Source organism: Marmota marmota, unplaced genomic scaffold (genome assembly GCF_001458135.2).
Source record: "Marmota marmota marmota unplaced genomic scaffold, marMar, whole genome shotgun sequence".
Classification (NCBI taxonomy): Eukaryota; Metazoa; Chordata; class Mammalia; order Rodentia; family Sciuridae; genus Marmota; species Marmota marmota.
In genome coordinates this window covers 49,108,346-49,126,116 of record NW_025999853.1, presented here as the reverse complement: position 1 = coordinate 49,126,116, position 17,771 = coordinate 49,108,346, and the positions used below count along the sequence as shown (strand labels likewise).

The 17,771-nt window shown below is 41.6% G+C and overlaps 2 protein-coding genes, 1 long non-coding RNA gene and 2 other non-coding genes across 8 annotated transcripts in view; all 5 read right to left on the bottom strand.

Annotated features, from left to right (window-relative positions):
* Baz2a (bromodomain adjacent to zinc finger domain 2A) overlaps positions 1-1,358 on the bottom strand; it is a 34,156-nt gene extending 32,798 nt beyond the window's left edge. For 3 of the 4 annotated variants that reach the window (XM_015483177.2, XM_015483176.2, XM_048807072.1), the window contains exon 1: positions 1,156-1,358. Coding sequence is in view for 2 of the 4 variants with exons in the window: in XM_015483176.2 (XP_015338662.1) it covers positions 1,156-1,159 (4 nt within the window). In the remaining 2 variants the exon portion in view is untranslated. The remainder of the gene's footprint in view (positions 1-1,155) is intronic. The other variant, XM_048807083.1, reaches the window with a different exon arrangement.
* Positions 1,359-3,663: 2,305 nt separating this feature from the next.
* Atp5f1b (ATP synthase F1 subunit beta) lies at positions 3,664-11,383 on the bottom strand. The gene is made up of 10 exons (XM_015483182.1): positions 11,162-11,383; positions 10,508-10,690; positions 10,096-10,270; positions 9,248-9,369; positions 8,809-8,993; positions 7,517-7,675; positions 7,291-7,413; positions 6,098-6,310; positions 5,565-5,766; positions 3,664-3,933 (listed from the first exon to the last, which is right to left on the bottom strand). The coding sequence occupies exons 1-10, from the start codon at positions 11,286-11,288 to the stop codon at positions 3,833-3,835; spliced, it is 1,590 nt and encodes a 529-aa protein (XP_015338668.1). The 5' UTR covers positions 11,289-11,383; the 3' UTR covers positions 3,664-3,832.
* LOC125618234 lies at positions 9,089-9,159 on the bottom strand. The gene has a single exon (XR_007349494.1). It is a non-coding gene; the product is annotated as a small nucleolar RNA SNORD59 (small nucleolar RNA).
* On the bottom strand, positions 10,367-10,441 carry LOC125618233. Its single transcript, XR_007349492.1, has one exon. It is a non-coding gene; the product is annotated as a small nucleolar RNA SNORD59 (small nucleolar RNA).
* A 3,499-nt stretch (positions 11,384-14,882) lies between the features above and the next one.
* Positions 14,883-17,771, bottom strand: LOC125617957. Its single transcript, XR_007349089.1, has 2 exons — positions 17,725-17,771; positions 14,883-17,521 (listed from the first exon to the last, which is right to left on the bottom strand). It is a non-coding gene; the product is annotated as an uncharacterized LOC125617957 (long non-coding RNA).

Below are 17,771 nucleotides of genomic sequence, written 5' to 3'. Positions count from 1 at the left end.
TCTTCCGATCTGCCGAGCCGGGCGGCGGCGCCTCCTCCCCCAGCCTTGGGCCGGCGGCGGTGAAGGGGGGAGGTGGCGCTTAAAGGGGCAGGAGCTACTGGGGTGAGAACAAGCGCTTGGGAAGGGCTGTCGCGAAGGCTCCGCTGGGGGATGGGGAAGCGGGTGGCGTCTCCTAGGGGCCAGAACCAGGAAGGATCCCAGATGGAGGAAGACAACAGATCCCAGGAAGAGACAGAAACTTCTGTGGCGAAGTGGGGGATGGTGGTGGGTCCGAACCGAAGTACTTGGGACAGCTCTACCTGTGCTCCCAAGCCACCAAAGTACCCCTTCACAAAGGAGGCTGAGAAGGAAGAATTCCAAGAAGACCAAGGGAAGAGGGAACGGGAACTCAAGGCCGAGCATACTGGGGATCACGCACAGCTTCCTACTAGGTGAACAGGTTCCGGTGTTTCAGCTCCTCACGCGCCCATCCGCACCACCGTGGAGCCTCTGAAATCGGGAAGCCACAAGGGCAAAACTCCCAGTCCTCAACCTCTGCTCTACCTCTCGGTGTCCTCAGTGACTAGTGTGGAGGCCATCTATAACAGCCCTAGTGAGGCTGATGTGGGACTGTGAGAATGGGCTTTATTCATAGTTCAGTTTTGCCCCAACCACCAGCACTTACAGTAACCTCTGGGGCAACAGGAAGCAGCTGCTCAGTGCAGCCCCCACCTGGTAGTGGGTCAGGGTGGGGGAGGAGAGAAGACAGCGACTTAAAAGACCTGAGAGAAAGTAGGGGGAAGGAAGCACCTAAAAGACCCTCCCCAACAAGACCGAAAGCGGGCCTTTCTTTTGTGGGGGCTAGCAATAAAGTACAAAAAAAAATTACTTGAATCACCCCAGCTTAAATAATGAGCAAGGGGCAACACTCCACGGGGTTGAGGAGAAAGCCCCCGCCTAAGATATAGGCTCAGGGGCTTCCTTAAAGCTAGAGCTTGCAATGCTAGGATCCCGTGGTGGGGAGCCTCACCAGCTGAGATCTCTGACCTCTGCATAGTCCCATTTCCTCTCCTTCACCCCCCAAATGTGCAAAGGTTAGGCCCCACCCCTGCTGAGTCAGGCAGGGAGGGAGCTAGGCATCCCTCAGGCCTTCCCCAGGGCTGGCCCTGTACTTACCCATGTCAGTCTGGCTGGGCTCCAGGCTGGGACCACCGGGCTCCTCACTGTCCTTGGGCCCCCCTTCACGCAAAAGCTGGTATTGGATCCTCCCAAACTGTGAGCTGGGAACTAGCAAGAATCAAAAAGCCAATGTATGCTTCCTCCGAACCACACAGGCTGAACTGCTGTAGGGTGATGTCCCTGTGTGACAGACTGGAGTGGAGAGGGAGGAGGGAGGGGCGGGGCTTTATCTGGGTGGAGAGAGGGAGGAGGCAAGGACAGGGCAGACCAGGAGAAATATGGAGGAAGGTTAGAATTGTGTTGACACTTCAGTAGCGTGGTAAGAGGGCGGTAGGGGGAAGGAAATAAGTAGTTGCAGCGCCTAAGAAGGAGAAGGTTCTAGATAAATGCTGAAGGACATAAAGCTGTCAGGGTAAGGGGTAGAAGGATGCAAATGACCTTTAGGATTTCTTCTGCATCTGGGTGTATAGGAAAACAGAGCAGAAAGGATTGACCCATACCCTGGGGCATTCTCCATCAGGTTTTTATCCATTCCAGAGTTAGGACCTAGAGGAAGTGTCCCCACCCCCATAACTCATCATTTCCCCAAATCCAGGCTTTTCTGGGAGCAAACTACCAGGCACAAGCAGCTCAGGGGCTCCACCTTCTGTCCAGATCATGACACAGGAGATTGGTGCCAAGAACGTCATAGGCAGATGGGAGGAAGCTTAGAGGCCCTACTCCACCCCTGGCTCCTCTCCCAGGGCCCCTCCCCAACCTTCAGCCCCCAGGGGCCTCTGAATTGGGAGATCATTCCCCGCCCAGCTCCTACCAACAGGAAGGCCTCGGTGGGTGGAGCTTGCAAAAGCAAGGTTCCACCTCAGGACAAAAGCCCCAGCTGGTTTGTAAACAGTCATTAGAAGAGAAACACCTCCCAGCAAATGGCCTTTATGAATTTCAAAATGGTGAGATCAGAGTTTTTGCAGTCTTCAGTGCTACCGCCAGAGGGCAGTAAGATGGGCAGGGGCCTAGAGAACACAAAATGTGACCTTGCACTTTGCACCTAAATGGGCTAAAATGATCTATTTAGTTCAAAAACCCAAGCAGCAGCGCTGAAAATTGTTATCTCCCGGTAACAGATTAATCTCTTTACCAAGCTTTCATAAGGGTCTTACTAAGAGGTCACACTACACCTCAGTTTTTCCCCCTGCAGAGCCTCAGGCAATCACAAACTTCAGCAAGCTTGCTCAAAATGCCTCCAAGCAGTAGTTAGGAAGTTTCTGAAGAAGGCCTAGCCAAGATATAGAGGACCATTTTAACTCAATTTTAATAAAAATAGGTATTCATCACCATTTCCTAAAAACTTAAATTCATTTAACTGCTGCCTTGTCTTAGAATATTCTAAAAGCATTTCATTTATCCCAGTGACATTCTAAAAAATATCCCTTAGCACCAAGTTGAATGGCTCATGCCAGTGATTTGGAAACCTGAGGCTCACTGCACATTCAAGGTCAACTTCAACAACTCACACCCTGCCTCAAAAAAAAAAAAAAAAACCACTTTAATCCCAGCTACTTGAGAGGTCTGGAGGATTGCCAAATTCCAGGCCAGCCTGGGCAATTCACCAAGACCATCTCAAAATTTAAAAACTTTAGCTCAGGTGTGGTAGTGTACACCTAAAATTCCAGCAATTTGAGGCTGAAGCAGGAGGATCCAAAGTCCAAAGCCAGCTTCAGAAAATTTTATGACCCTGAACAATTTACCAAGACCCTGTCTCAAAAAAGATCTGGGAATATGGATCAGTGGTAAAGACGATGGATTCAATCCCCAGTACCAGGTGATAATAAAAAAAAAAATTAAAAAAAAGGGCTTGGGATGTAACTTTGGTATAGCACCCCTATGTTAACACCCTAGTACCACCAAAAATGAATATGGGGGGGTGATAATCCCTTTTGATCGAGACAGGGTCTTGTTAAGTTGCTCAGGGCCTCAATTAATTGCCGTGGCTGGTTTTGAACTTGCAATCCTCCTGCTTTAGTCTCTAGAGTGGCCTGCAATCCCCTTGATTTTTAACCATAAGTAGAAATGTGCTATAAAGAATATATGACAAGGGGCTGGGGATGTGGCTCAAGCGGTAGTGCACTCGCCTGGCATGCGTGCGGCCTGGGTTCGATCCTCAGCACCACATACAAACAAAGATGTTGTGTCTGCCGAGAATTAAAAAATAAATATTGAAAAAAATTCTCTCTTAAAAAAAAAAAAAAAAAAAAAAAAAAAAAAAAACAATTTGCTTTGGACAAATGCCATAACAATGCCAAAGTTGAGGCTCTACCCAAATTACATTATCCATAGGAACTCCTCATAAGATTCACAGCTCAGGGACTGGGGCTGTAGTTCAGTGGCAGAACGCTTGCTTAGCATGTGTGAGGCACTGGGTTTGATCCTCAGCACATTCAAAATAAACAAACATTCACAGTTTAAACTTCAGTTCAGGTTACATTATTAAAACCAAGAAAAACACTCAAATTCTGAGGGGTATACATTTTATTGGAAACCTTAAATACTCTTCAAACAGAACATAATGTATTCAATCAGGCTCTTGTGTGGCCTACACAAAAAACTGTGGTTTTTAGGATTAAAGGAAAGGAAAGGGAAAATACACTGGATGAGTGCTTAAGTTTGGCAAGAGGACCTCTCACGATGCATGCTCTTCAGCCAGTTTATCAGCTTTTGCCACAGCTTCTTCAATGGGTCCCACCATATAGAAGGCCTGTTCTGGGAGATGGTCATATTCACCTACATGGGGAAAAAAAAAGTCCAATAAGTAAGAAGTGGAGGGATATCAAGTATGGTACACACCTCACCACTTGAGGTCAGCAGTCAGACTTTCCAATTTGTGCCATCTAAGAAAACTTTTTTGAGGGCAGGGGGAAAAGAGTCAAATTCAAAAGACATGAATATCCACTTATAGTGGCACACCCCTATAATCCCAGCTATTCAGGAGACGGAGGCAGAAGGATCACAAATTCAAGGCCAGCATTGGCAACTTAGCAAGAACTGTCTCAAAATAAAAAAAATTACAACGGCTGGGACTCAATGGTAAAGCACCCCTGAGTTCATCTCTAGTACCCCCAAAACTTATGAGGGGGCTAGGATTGTGGCTCAGTGGTAGAAAGCTTGCCTAATGTGTAAGGTACTGGATTTGATCCTCAGCATCACATAAATAAATAAGGGTATTGTTACATCTGCAACTAAAAAATTTATTAAAAAACAAAACAAGGGGCTGGGGATGTGACTCAAGCGGTAGCGCACTCTCCTGGCATGCGTGAGGCCCAGGTTCCATCCTCAGCACCACATACAAAGATGTTGTGTCTGCCGATAACTAAATAATAAATATTAAAAAATTCTCTCTCTCTTTAAAAAAAAACAAAAAAACACATGAGCAAGGGCTAGAGCACTTGCCTAGCATATGTGAGGGACTGGGTTCTATCCTCAAACCACATATAAACAATAAAAGCCCATCAACAACTATTTATTTATTAACAAACAAAAACACATAAGCCAGTTGAGATGGCACAAGCCTGTAACACCAGTGGATTGGGAGGCTAAGACAGAAAGATCATAAGTTCAAAGCCAGCCATAGCAATTTAGTGAGACCCTGCCCTGCTCAGCACCACATAAAAAAGGGTATTGTTTCAGCCATTCCAAAAGGGGGCTGGGGATGTGGCTCAGTAGTAGAGTGCCCCTGGGTTCAATCCTTGTTACCCAACAAAACAAAATCAACACCACCACAAGAGGAGGACAGGGGATGTGGCTCATAGGCAGAGCACTTGCCTAACATGGACATTAGGCCTTGAGTTTGAGCCCCAGTACTGTATAAGGAAAAAGAAAACATGGTTTGGAATCATATATCTCAAGTTCAAATTCTGGCTTTCCACTTTTCTGGCTGTATGATATTAGGATATGATTAATTTTAATTTTTCCTGTGTGCCAGTTTCCTCATTTGTAAAACAAAGTAGTAATGCTTTCCCTCTAAAATTGTAATTCACTTAGAAGAGTAGCTAGCACTGAAAAGGGGCTACAGAGCCAAGTAATATGTCACACTCTCAGGAGGTTAACCAGGTATGAGGGTGCATGCCTGTAAGAGGTTGAGGTAGGGGGATCAGAATTTGTGGCCAGCTTGGGCAATTCAGTTAAGACCCTGTCTCAAAATAAAAATAGCTAGGGATGTACCAGTGGTAGAACACTTACCAAGGTTCTGGGTTCAATTCTTAGTACCTGTGCCCTACCCCCACCAAACATATTTTAAATAAAATTTGTGGGAAATAGCTATTTTCTCAGTTAAAAAAAAAAAAAAAGTATACATTGTGGAAACAGCACACAGCTTTTAGGATTTTGGTTTTTCAACTTTGTACTCAAATTCTCACCTGCCAAAATCTGCTGGAATCCTTTGATGGTCTCCTTCAGGGGTACCAGCTTCCCCATATGACCCGTGAAGACCTCAGCAACTTGGAATGGCTGAGACAAGAAACGTTGTATCTTCCGTGCACGGGACACAGTCAACTTGTCTTCCTCGGAAAGCTCATCCATACCCAGGATGGCAATGATATCCTGGAGGGATTTGTAGTCCTAAGAGAAAAAAAGGCCTCAGCAAGTATTCATATTCCTTTAATCTAGACAAAAATCTAAGAACAGAAACAAACTAACAGAGGGGAAATTAATGCTCAGGGATAATGAGGGTTCTCAGCCTGAAGTTCAGTGTTTTATTCCCCTTATTTTATTGAATACTATTTTTTTAAAACAAAGGATTCCAAAGCTTAAGCACCTAGAAACTCAAGAAATCTCATTAACCCTATCAACTTTCCTTACTCCAAAGGAAATCACACTAGGAAAGATCTAGTCTTAATATACTTTCAAATTCCTTCCATCACTTTAGGGTCACTAATGACAATATAATCACCTGCAGGATCTTTTGCACTCCACGGGCAACATCATAATGTTCACTGCCAACAATATTGGGATCCATGATGCGAGAGGTGGAGTCTAGAGGATCCACAGCTGGATAGATGCCCAGCTCAGCAATCGCACGGGACAGCACGGTGGTAGCATCCAAATGGGCAAAGGTAGTGGCAGGGGCAGGGTCAGTCAGGTCATCAGCAGGCACATAGATAGCCTAAATTGAGTCAAAAAACCCATATAGAGCAGCAAAAACAAAATTAATTCCATTTAAACCATTCCTTTTATGGACCTCTCTTTATCACCTCATTCCATCTTTATAGCATTAAATATCTACCTTAAGAGTTTCAATCCTAATACCTGCCAGGTGAGTTTATAGATTATCTGGTCCTTCTAAGTCAGGGTATAAGAATTTTCATTGTCATTTTTGCATTTAATCCTACATTTTAATTCTATTGTAATAATACCAACTTTTACAAATTAAAAACAATAAAAATATACTTCTGTACCACTGCAATAGTGTTTAAAATGATTCATGATGTAGCCAAGTGTGGTGGCACATGACTATAATCCCAGCAACTAGGTGGGTGAGGGAAAAGACAGGATTATCAGTTCAAAGCTAGCCCCAACAATTTAACAAGGCACTAGGCAACTTAGTGAGACCCTGTCTCAGGAGGTGGCTCAGTGATTTAGTGACCTTGGGTTCAATCCCCAGTCCCAAGGTGGGAAAAAAATTATTCAAGAGGGTTGAGATAGCTCACTGTTAGAAGGTACTAATCCCCAGCACCAAAAGGAAAAAAAAAAAAAATATATATATATATATATATATCATGGAATTTATTATAACTTAGCCCCATGTTTTATATAATTTTACCATACGTACCACCTATACATGTTTAAAATTTGTAGTTCATTAACTCAGTAAATATTCAGTAGTCAATTTCCATGTAGTTTAGAATTCCCTTAGGCTAGAAACCAATATTTTTGTAATCAATGTTTCATGTATACCCTCAATTACTTTAGATGTCTGTCTCCTAACCTTTCAGGATCTTTAAAATGCAAAAAAGAATTTTACACATTATCCTAGCTCATAAACCCAGACCCAACTTAAAAGCCCTTTTTGATGTAATGAAGTTTCATACCTCTCTCTACAAACCTTTACACAAATTAAACCTTCATCCACTTACTTTTTCTTACCTGTACAGAGGTGATAGATCCCTTCTTGGTAGTGGTGATTCTTTCCTGCATAGTACCCATGTCAGTGGCCAGGGTGGGCTGATAGCCTACAGCAGAAGGGATTCTGCCCAATAAGGCAGATACCTAAGGAAAAAAAAAGTGTGGTCTCGGTTGTCTAAATCTTTAGGCTGTCTATACAATCCCACAAAAAAGCTCAATGAATCTCCTCTCAAGGATGCTCTCTCACCTCTGAACCAGCTTGGGTGAAGCGAAAGATGTTATCAATAAACAGCAGTACATCTTGACCTTCCTGGTCTCTGAAGTATTCAGCTACAGTCAGTCCAGTCAGAGCTACCCGGGCACGAGCACCAGGTGGTTCATTCATTTGACCATACACCAGCGCTACCTGCAGTAATCATGCAGTCAGAAAATGTGAGTATGGAAGTCACATACCCAAGATTTCCCAATTAGAGAGGAAACCACCAAAGATTCTCCTTCTCAGGTGTCAAACACTTTTGTTTGCAAATTTCTTTTTCCTATTAGACATTCAGTTCAAAACAGAAAAATATTTTCTTGTATTAAAAAGGCAAAAATTCTCAAAGTAGGAAGAAAATACTTTGGAGACAAATCTAGCTGGGTGCAGTGGTGGGTGCCAGAAATCCAAGTAACTTAGAAAGCTGAGGGAGAAGGATTGCAAGTTTGAGGCTAGACTCAGCAACTTAGTGATAGCCTATCTCAAATTAAAATATTTATTCATTCACTCACTTGGGTACCTGGGACTCAACCCAGATAAGTTGTTCAGGGACTCACTAAGTTGCTGAGGTTGTCTTTGAACTCGCAATCCTCCTGCCTGAGCTTCCAGAACCACTGTTTCTTTTTTTAAATTTTAGTTGCAGATGGACACAATACCTTTATTAATTTTTATGTAGTGCTGAGGCTAGAACCCAATGCTTCACATGTGCTAGGCAAAGACTCTACACTGAGATACAACCCCAGCACCCTCAAAATTTTATTAGTTAGTTTATTTTGGTAGTGGGGATTGAGCCCAGGGGTGCTTTTACACCTAAATTACATCCCCAGCCCCTTTTAAAATTTTTTATTTTGAGACACTGTCTCACTAAGTTGCTCAGGGCTTTTCAAAATTGCTGAGGCTGGCCTTGGGTTTGTTATCCTTCTGCCTCTACCTCCCAAGTCACTAGGATACAGGTGTGAGCCACTGCACCTGGCTCAAAATAAAAGTTTTAAAAACAGCTGGGGAAGGGCTGGGATGGTGGCTCAGCGACAGAGTGCTCATCCAGTACATAGGAGGCCCTGTTTTGATCCTCAGCACCACATTGAAATAAATAAATAAATAGATTGATAAAGGTGTTTTTTCCAACTACTTCCAAAAAATTAAAAAAAAAAAAAAAACAGCTGGGAATGTAGCTCAATGTTTGTAAAGCACACCTGGGTTCAGTCTCCAGTACCATCTAAAACAAGGGTTTAGCTACCTAGAGTTTTCTGACACAATTACTGTGTGAACTTCAGTCAAGTGCTCACCTTGGAGGTAGCATCTTTTAAATTGATAACACCAGATTCAATCATTTCATGGTATAAGTCATTGCCTTCACGGGTCCTCTCACCAACACCAGCAAATACAGAGTAACCACCATGGGCTTTGGCAACATTGTTAATCAACTCCATGATCAGCACTGTCTTGCCAACTCCAGCACCACCAAAGAGCCCTAGAAAAGGTGTAAAAAAAAAAAAAAAAAAATTAAGAGTTCTACATTCCCAAATTAAGCAAACCTCAAAAAAATTTGCTTCTTTCCATCCTTTCCCTTCTCAGGAATGGCATCTGGCATCAGCAAACTCAGAAGAACGAAAGTCAGAAGCTACTCATCAGTGAGGGAAAGATATCAATACCATCTCAGTTTGGTACTGATAAAACCCCCCTATCCCATATAGGTTTGATAATATGTACCCACCACTAACATACCAATTTTGCCACCCTTGGCATAGGGAGCTAGCAGATCCACAACCTTGATACCAGTCACCAGAATTTCCTGCTCAACACTCATCTCAATGAACTCAGGAGCCTCAGCATGAATAGGAGCAAACCTGTTAAGAGAAAAGAGAACCATCTATATTCACTTTGTTAAGAACAAATGAAGTCTTAAATATTCCTATCAATTCTCAAGTCCAATCTTTCCCAGAGGATCTAGTCTACATTATAGCTAAGTTGTCATCTAGAATCTAGTTTCACTTTCTAAAATAAAGGAGACTTCATCTCAGGAACAAATAATCCCATTCCCTGACAACTTTAACTATCAAAGTTTCTCCTACCTAATAACATTCTTCCACATATCAATAAGAAAACAAAGCTATACAAGTTTTTAAAAATCCTCAACCTAAGCCATAAACATAAGCCTTTTTAATAAATATGAGATCCTAAGAATCAGTTCTCAACAATCAGAACTATGTATCCTTAATTTCTTCAGGAAAAACTACACCATGTTGTTTATTTTTTGGTACTGGAGACTGAACCCAGAGGAGCTTTATCACTGAGCCACATTCTCAGTCCTTTTTATTTTGAGACAGGGTCTCACTAAGTTGCTGAGGCTGACCTTGAACTTGATACCCTTCTTCCTCAGTCTTCTTCATTGCTGGGATTACAGGCCTGTACCATGGTACTGGGTAGCATCATGTGATTTTTAACCATTGAATGCATGAGCATTTTAAGTATTCTTTTGTAAGAAAATGTTGCTTTATTAGATGTCACCTTAATGTGTAAAACTCCAAGAAAAAGCAGTTCTTTTGTGAATAGATGCAGCAAGAGGAACTTACTGTTTGGTTTTGATAGGACCTCTCTCATCAATAGGCTCTCCAATGACATTCATGATTCTGCCCAAGGTCTCAGGACCAACAGGAATTTTAATTGGTGCACCAGAATCTAAGACTTTCTGACCTCTAACCAAACCTTCTGTCCCATCCATTGCAATGGTTCTTACTGTGCTCTCACCTGTCAGATAAAGGTATTGCAAGGTTATACAACGGGTAAGTACCATAATATTTAACAAAGTGTAGCTGGTACGAAAGACCTAAGAAAATCAAGGCTCCTTCTCAGTATCTGAATTTGGCTTCAGCAAACTCAGAAGAACGAAAGTCATTTTGGTAAAATCATCACAGAAAGGAGACAGCCTGATTTCAACGGTATCTGGATTAAACAGTCTTCTCTGTTCTTAAACATTCTACTTACCCAAATGCTGGGCCACTTCCAAAACCAGCCGGGTCTCCCTGCCTTGCACTTCCAAGGCATTTAGGATAGGTGGTAATCCCTCATCAAACTGGACATCCACTACTGCACCGATGACTGCCACGATACGCCCGGTGGCTGGGCCTGCCTTTGGCGACGGAGATGTTTGTGCTGCATAGTCTCTGGCTATTAGAAATATATATATATATATATTGTAAGGAGAGGGACTCAGTACATCGAAAGTATTAACAACTCACAAAGAGAGGCGAATTCAACCCAGGCTGGGCCTCCTTCCGCTTGCACGGAAGGCGTGTCCAGGGACTGGGCCGCGCGGCCATTGAGAACGCGCCTGCACAGCTTTCCATGCTCATGCACAAAACCATATTATTCCTGAGTGTAGAACCATCATGCCATGGAAAGGTCAACGCATCTGCTCGCATTTTTCCATCACACAGAGCCCGTTCTCCCAAACAGGACAGTATTTAAGTTGAAGAAAGCTCCCTGGATGATCTCCTGTTTTCCCACAGTTAGAGCAGGACTCAACCCTTCCCATCCTTTTATCACTACAGGATTCCTTAGGCCCAAGCTACGATCGGTCTCCGGCTCAAGGTCATAAGGAGGCAGAATTGAACACGGTTCCTAGGGGAAAGCACTTACCAGGCTGGACCGCTGCCGGGGCGGCTCGCAGTAAAAGCTGGGCTTGAGGTAGCGATGCCGACGGGCTGAGTCCCCGCAAGGCCCCGGAGGCCGACGCAGCGGCCACACGACCTACAAGACTCAACATGGCGGAGTCCGCGTAGAGACTGAATGCGGCAGCTGTCCCGGCCGCCTGCAATCCTGCAGTTGGGGCGAGGCCTATTCTGCTGCAGACTCATCCATTGGGTAGATTTACTGCTCATCATTCTAAACTCTGTTTCTATAGGGTAAGAAGCTTTCACCTTCTAAACCATTGGTCAAAACTGGTGCTAATCAGAAACTGCTTCTATTATTGGAATTGGAGCCCTCCGAGCCTTGAAATCTAATTGGACCACAGAAATGTCAGTTGGAGCGAGTACTTGGCGGAACTACGTTTAGGAAAGGGGCCGAGTTCCTGTTGGAAGTGGGCGAAGCACGTGAACTGTCTTTGCCTGTCCTTGGGATCTCTCCTTAGGTAGGACTTTGAGCTGATTGATAGCCAGAGGGGTGAGATTACCTAAATCGTGCGTCGGGAAGCTTCACTTACAGGTGAACCTGGCGACGTCGAGAGCTTTTTCTATAATCAAAACACGTTTTTTCTTTCACATACTGTGATTGGAAGCTCCCAGGAGGCTCAGCAGATCAATAACCTGGACAGGATCTTTATCACTAAAATCTATACAATAAAAGAAACTAAAGTAACGAGTCATTTAATAGATGTACATTAGGCTTGAGTAGAAAACATAATTAAGATTCAGGACCTTCTTTTATGAGACAAATGAGCAAACAATACAAAGTGTTATGATTCTTGGTTATTACTGGTAAAGTGCATACACGGGAGAGAAAGGAGAAATTTGGGTTGCCTGAATCTGTAGGGAAATTCCCCTCAGCTATGAAATATGAGTAAATTCTTAGGGTCAAGTAGAAAGCAAGGATTTGCACGCATTTGCATGAAACGGTATGATCCTTCTGTGGAACTGCAAGTGGTTTGTTTGAAAGGAAAAAGCCAAGATAGAGCAACTCAGGGTATATAATAGCTCAGTAGCACAATGTCTTCTGCACATGTGGGAAGCCCTGGGTTTAACTCCAACAAGGAGAAAAAGAAAAAAAAAAAAAGGAGGATAGTAAAGAAATTAATTATAGAATGAGATAGGAGACAGGTCTTAAAGGGCTTTTGAATAGGAATGGGGGCTGGGCAAATATGTGTGTTCCTTCAGACTGGGAAATAACAAAATAAACAGTCTCTTTTCCTGAAGTATTGATTGTATTCAAAGATATTTTGGGGTAGAACTGGGGCCCCTCTCCCTCTTTTTATTTTTGGTACCAGGAATTGAACCCAAGAGCAATTAACACTTAGCTACATCCCCAGGCCATTTTATTTTATTTATTTTTTTAATTGGTAGTTGTAGATGGACAGAATGCTTTTGTTAATTTTTATGTGGTGCTGAGGATCGAACCCAGTGCCTCACACATGCTAGGCAAGCGCTTTGCCACTGAGCTACAGCCCCAGCCCCCATTTTATTTTTTTGAGACAGTCTGGCTAAGTTGCTTAAGCCTCTCTAAGATGCTGAAGCTAGTTTTGAACTTGTGATCTTCCTGCCTCAGCCTCAACCTCTGTTCTCATTTTTCTTCTTCTTTTTTTTTTTCTTTTGTTACTTGTTACATATATTTAGATGTTGGTGAACCTTTATTTTATTCATTTATTTATATGAGGTGCTAAGAATTGAACCCAGTGCCTTTCACATGCTAGGCAAGTGCTCTACTATTGTGCCACAACTCCAATGCCAGTTCTCATATTTCTGATCACAAAAAAGTTCTACATTATTGGACTAGACAAAACAGAGAAAACAAGGAGGGAAAAAAATGTTACTTTTGAAATGCTTCTGGAATATTCATCTGGTAATCTTGCCTAGTAATAAAAAAACCAAGAGATGCCAGGTGTGGTAATGCACAACTGTAATACCAGCAGCTGGGGAAGCTGAAGCAGGAGGATTGCAAGTTCAAGCTAGTCTCAGCAATTTAGGGAGGCCCTAAGCAACTAAGCAAGAACCTGTCTCAAAAATAAAAATATTAAAAAGGGGTTGGTGAGGGCTGGGGATGTGGCTTAAGTGTTAGTGCACTCGCCTGGCATGCGGGAGGCAATGGGTTCGATCTTCAACAACATATAAAGATATTGTGTCCACCTAAAACTTAAAAAAAAAAAGGGTTGGTGATGTGGCTGAGTGATAAGCGCCACTGGTTTCAATCCCTGATACAAAAAAAAAAAAAAAGAAAGAAAAAAAAAAAGATAAAGAAAATGAAACAAACCATGACAACACAAATGTGCAAGGAGCAGGTAGAAAAAGACAAACCAGCAAAGTAAGGGGCATAAGAATAAAATGTAGATCCAAAAACACAGGATTAAAAATCAAGAATAAGGGGTAGGGGTCTGGGGATATAGCTCAGTTGGTAGAGTGCTCGCTTAGCATGCACAAGGCCTGGGTTCAATCCACAACACCACCAAAAAAAAAAGAAAGAATGAGGGTCAAGGTTGTAGTTCAGTGATAAAGCACTTGCCTGGCATGGGTAAGGCACTGGATTCTACCCTCAGCACCACAATATTAAAAAAAAAAAAAATCAAGAATGAATCTGGGTGTGGTAGTGCACACCTATAATCGCAGCCACCTGGGAACCTGAGGCAGGAGGAACCACAAATTTGAGGCCAGCCTTACCAATTTACCAAGATCCTGTCTCAAAATTATTTGTACTCTTGTCAGTTGAATCCTATCCAATCCTCATGTTGTTTGTAGCTGTACTGGGGATTGAACAAAGAAGAACTCAATACCATTGAGCTACATGCCCAGTTAATTAATTTTGAGATAGGGCCACACTAAGTTGCCCAGGCTGACCTTCAACTTGTGATCCTCCTTGCCTTAGCTCCTGAGTCTGTAGGATTACAGGCATGTGTCACTGTGCTCAGCCATTTATCTTATTCATTTGGTGAGCGGAGTATGTGTGTTATAATCAAAATAAAGCTTTTGGGCACAGTGACACAGACCTGTAATCTCAGTGACATTGGAGGAGGATGCTGGAGGATGGCAAGTTTAAAGGCAGCCTCAGAGATTTAGGTCCTAAGGAACTTAATCAGACAGTCTCAAAAAGTAAAAAGGCCTGGTGTTGGGGTGTTGGAGGCCTATAATCCCACTAACTTCAGAGGCAGAGACAGGAGGATCGATCACAAGTTCAAAATCAGCCTCAGCAATTTAGTGGGGCCCTGGCACACACACAAAAAAAAGAAGAACTGGGGTTGTGGCTCAGTGGTAAAAGCACTCCTGGGTCCAATCCCCAGCACCCCCACCAAATAATAATAACATAAAAATAATTAACTAAATAAAAAGGGCTTCAGATGTTGCTCAGTGGTTAAGACCCCTGGGTTCAATCCCTCATATCAAAAAAGTAATAAAGGGAAAAATACTGTTTGGGATTATTGTGTTTTTATTTTAAACAAAACCAATTACTTTTAAAAAGGCACTGAGATCAAATTATTCCTTTGTCTTTCTGCCCAGAATGGTAATGTGTGATCCACTTATTTACTACCTATGGCCTCAACTATTTCTCATGTAAAAGATACTTCTGTATCAGAGCCAAGAAGTTTCTTACTTCTCTCTTTACAGCAAGCAGCAAGACACAATCTCACTATTTTTAAAAAAAATTGTACAACCAGTTTTGGTTTTGGCCAAATTAAGTTTTAATAACCATCAAATACATTTACACTGACATTTGAACTAATCCAGTTTTCCAAGAGATTTCACATAAATTTCTAGGTAACTGAACTCATAAATTTTGGAAATTTATCACACATTCTTTGTCCTCTTAGCAGATTATCAAGTAATTTAACTTTTTCTTGGGCAGTCAAGTTATTCATTAAACAAATTTTGTGTCACACTGCAAGGTCATATGCTTTCAATGTTTCTGAGGTGGGTGGAAGAGATATTACTCCATAGAGACCATTATACTCAAACTTGAGAACTATTAACTCTTTTGCTGTAGTTTACTTTCAATGGCCCCTCTCCCTTTTTTGAAATCAGATAATCTATTAAATATATAGACTAAAATAAAGAATAAATTTGATATTGCCCGTAACAGATTTTCTGAACAAATTATATCATCTACGTTACAGTTTACCTGTTTTGGTCCAACTTTGTACTTCCTGACTGAGACCCAGATTATCCAAGTGATATTTTGTATAAAATACAAATTATTTTTCTTGGGAAAATAGGCATGAAATCTGGTGTTTTCTTTTTTTTTTTTTCCAAGGGAGGGGTGCGCTTACCAGGGATTGAACTCCATCACTGAGCCACATCCCCAGCCCTATTTTTCTTTTACTACAGACAGGGTATCACCGAGTTGCTTAACACCTTGCTAAATTGTGGAGGCTGGCTTTGAACTCAAGATCCTCCTGCCTCTGCCTCCTGAGCCACTGGGAATACAGGCATTTGTTCTTATCAGATATTAATTACAGGGGCTAGGGATATGGCTCAATGGTAAAGCGCTTTCCTAGCATTTTCAAAGCCCTTGGTTCAATCTCCAGCATCACACACACGCAAGTTAATTACAAAATAATTGTGCCCTTTAGATAATAACTGGAAACCTTAAAAAATTTACATTATGGCTATATTTTCCACAAATTCCCTGTACTACTGATAATCCACAGTTGTCATATCCCCACATTATTTCAGTACTCTGGTAATACTTGACATTTTCTGATAATTGACCTCAGTGAATTAAAATTCCATAAAAATGTAATAGTCCCCCGACATCCATAGAGAATATGTTCAAAGGCCCGCCCCTGACCCCAGTAGATACCTAAGTCTTGGATACTACCAGATCTTATATAGACTGTTTTTCCTATACATACATTACCTATGATAAAGCTTAATTTATAAATCAGGCACTGAGATTACAAACTAATAAACTAGGACAATCATTATAATATACTATTATAAGTTACATGAATGTGGTCTCAAAATATCCTATTGTACTTGGGCTGGGGATATAGCTCAGTTGGCAGAGTGCTTGCCTTGCAAGCACAATGGCCCTGAGTTCAAAACTCAGAATCAAAAAACAAATAAACAAACAAACAAACATTAAACAACAACAAAAATCCTACTGTACTCTACTTATCCTTCTTATGATGCAAGATGATATGGAGTGGTGTGAATGATGTGACATACTGGTAGGCTTACAAATTACCTCATGTTGGGGATTACTGTAATCCATTCAGTATTCTAGCTTTAGAGACCCTTAATCTTTTATTCCAATTAGTTTTTCACACTCACATTTCACTTAAGCAGCCTACTCCCACAGCCATTCCCCAACTTTATCCAGAAATGTTGTACCTCAGAAGCCCAATTATTCCCTTCTTGAACCACAATTTTGGGGTGTGTTTACTACTACACAAGAATACACAAATACATTTTAGGTGCACAGGATAAGTCACACTAACTCCAAATCTCATTCCTCTCCCCCTAAATAACCACCAAACAAAAAATTATTTTACATGGTTTGGGGTATGGAGATACATACAGTTCAGTGGCAGAGCACTTTCCCAGCATGTAGGAGATGATGGCTCAACACCCAGAAGCACACAAAACAAACAAACAAACAAAAAAAAGTTTTATATACACCCCCTGCCCTAACCCAGGGGCACTTAACCACTGGGCATTTTCCCAGCCCTTTTCAAGTTTGAGGCTGGCCTCAAACTTGCAATCCTCCTGCCTCAACTTCCCAAATTGATGGGATTAAGGCATGTACCACCACAGGTGGCTCATCCCACTTACTTTCTATGAGATTTCTCATGTTTGTATTTTGGAGAATTCTGTTAGTATGGAAGTGTCTTTTATTGACTGTGGGACACATTATGCAATAAAAGTACATGTAATAACATTTTTAATTAATGAATGATCATTTGGGTTGTCACAAATGGTGAGTACATGCAACACTTAATGAAAAAAAAGCTTGAATGTGACATCACTTTTTATACTACTTTAATACAGATTCCTAGAAATACAATGTTGGCTTAAATATATCCATTTAAACCACATTCTGATCATCTTCTAAAATCATCTTGCTAATTTACCAGTCTCCAGCATTCTTGCTGAAACTTTCTTTTTAAATGTGGCAATAAAATTGACCTTAATTTGCATTTCCCTAATTACTAATGTGGAATAGTTTACACACACACACACACACACACACCATTTGGCAATGCTAAGAACACCCAGTCTTAGCCATATCCCAGCCCCAGATGGAATATTTTCATGTTTAACCACCACTATTTCTTTTTTTTTTTTTTTTTTTGANCTTGACTGCCCAAGAAAAAGTTAAATTACTTGATAATCTGCTAAGAGGACAAAGAATGTGTGATAAATTTCCAAAATTTATGAGTTCAGTTACCTAGAAATTTATGTGAAATCTCTTGGAAAACTGGATTAGTTCAAATGTCAGTGTAAATGTATTTGATGGTTATTAAAACTTAATTTGGCCAAAACCAAAACTGGTTGTACAATTTTTTTTAATATTTATTTTTCAGTTTTCAGTGGACACAACATCT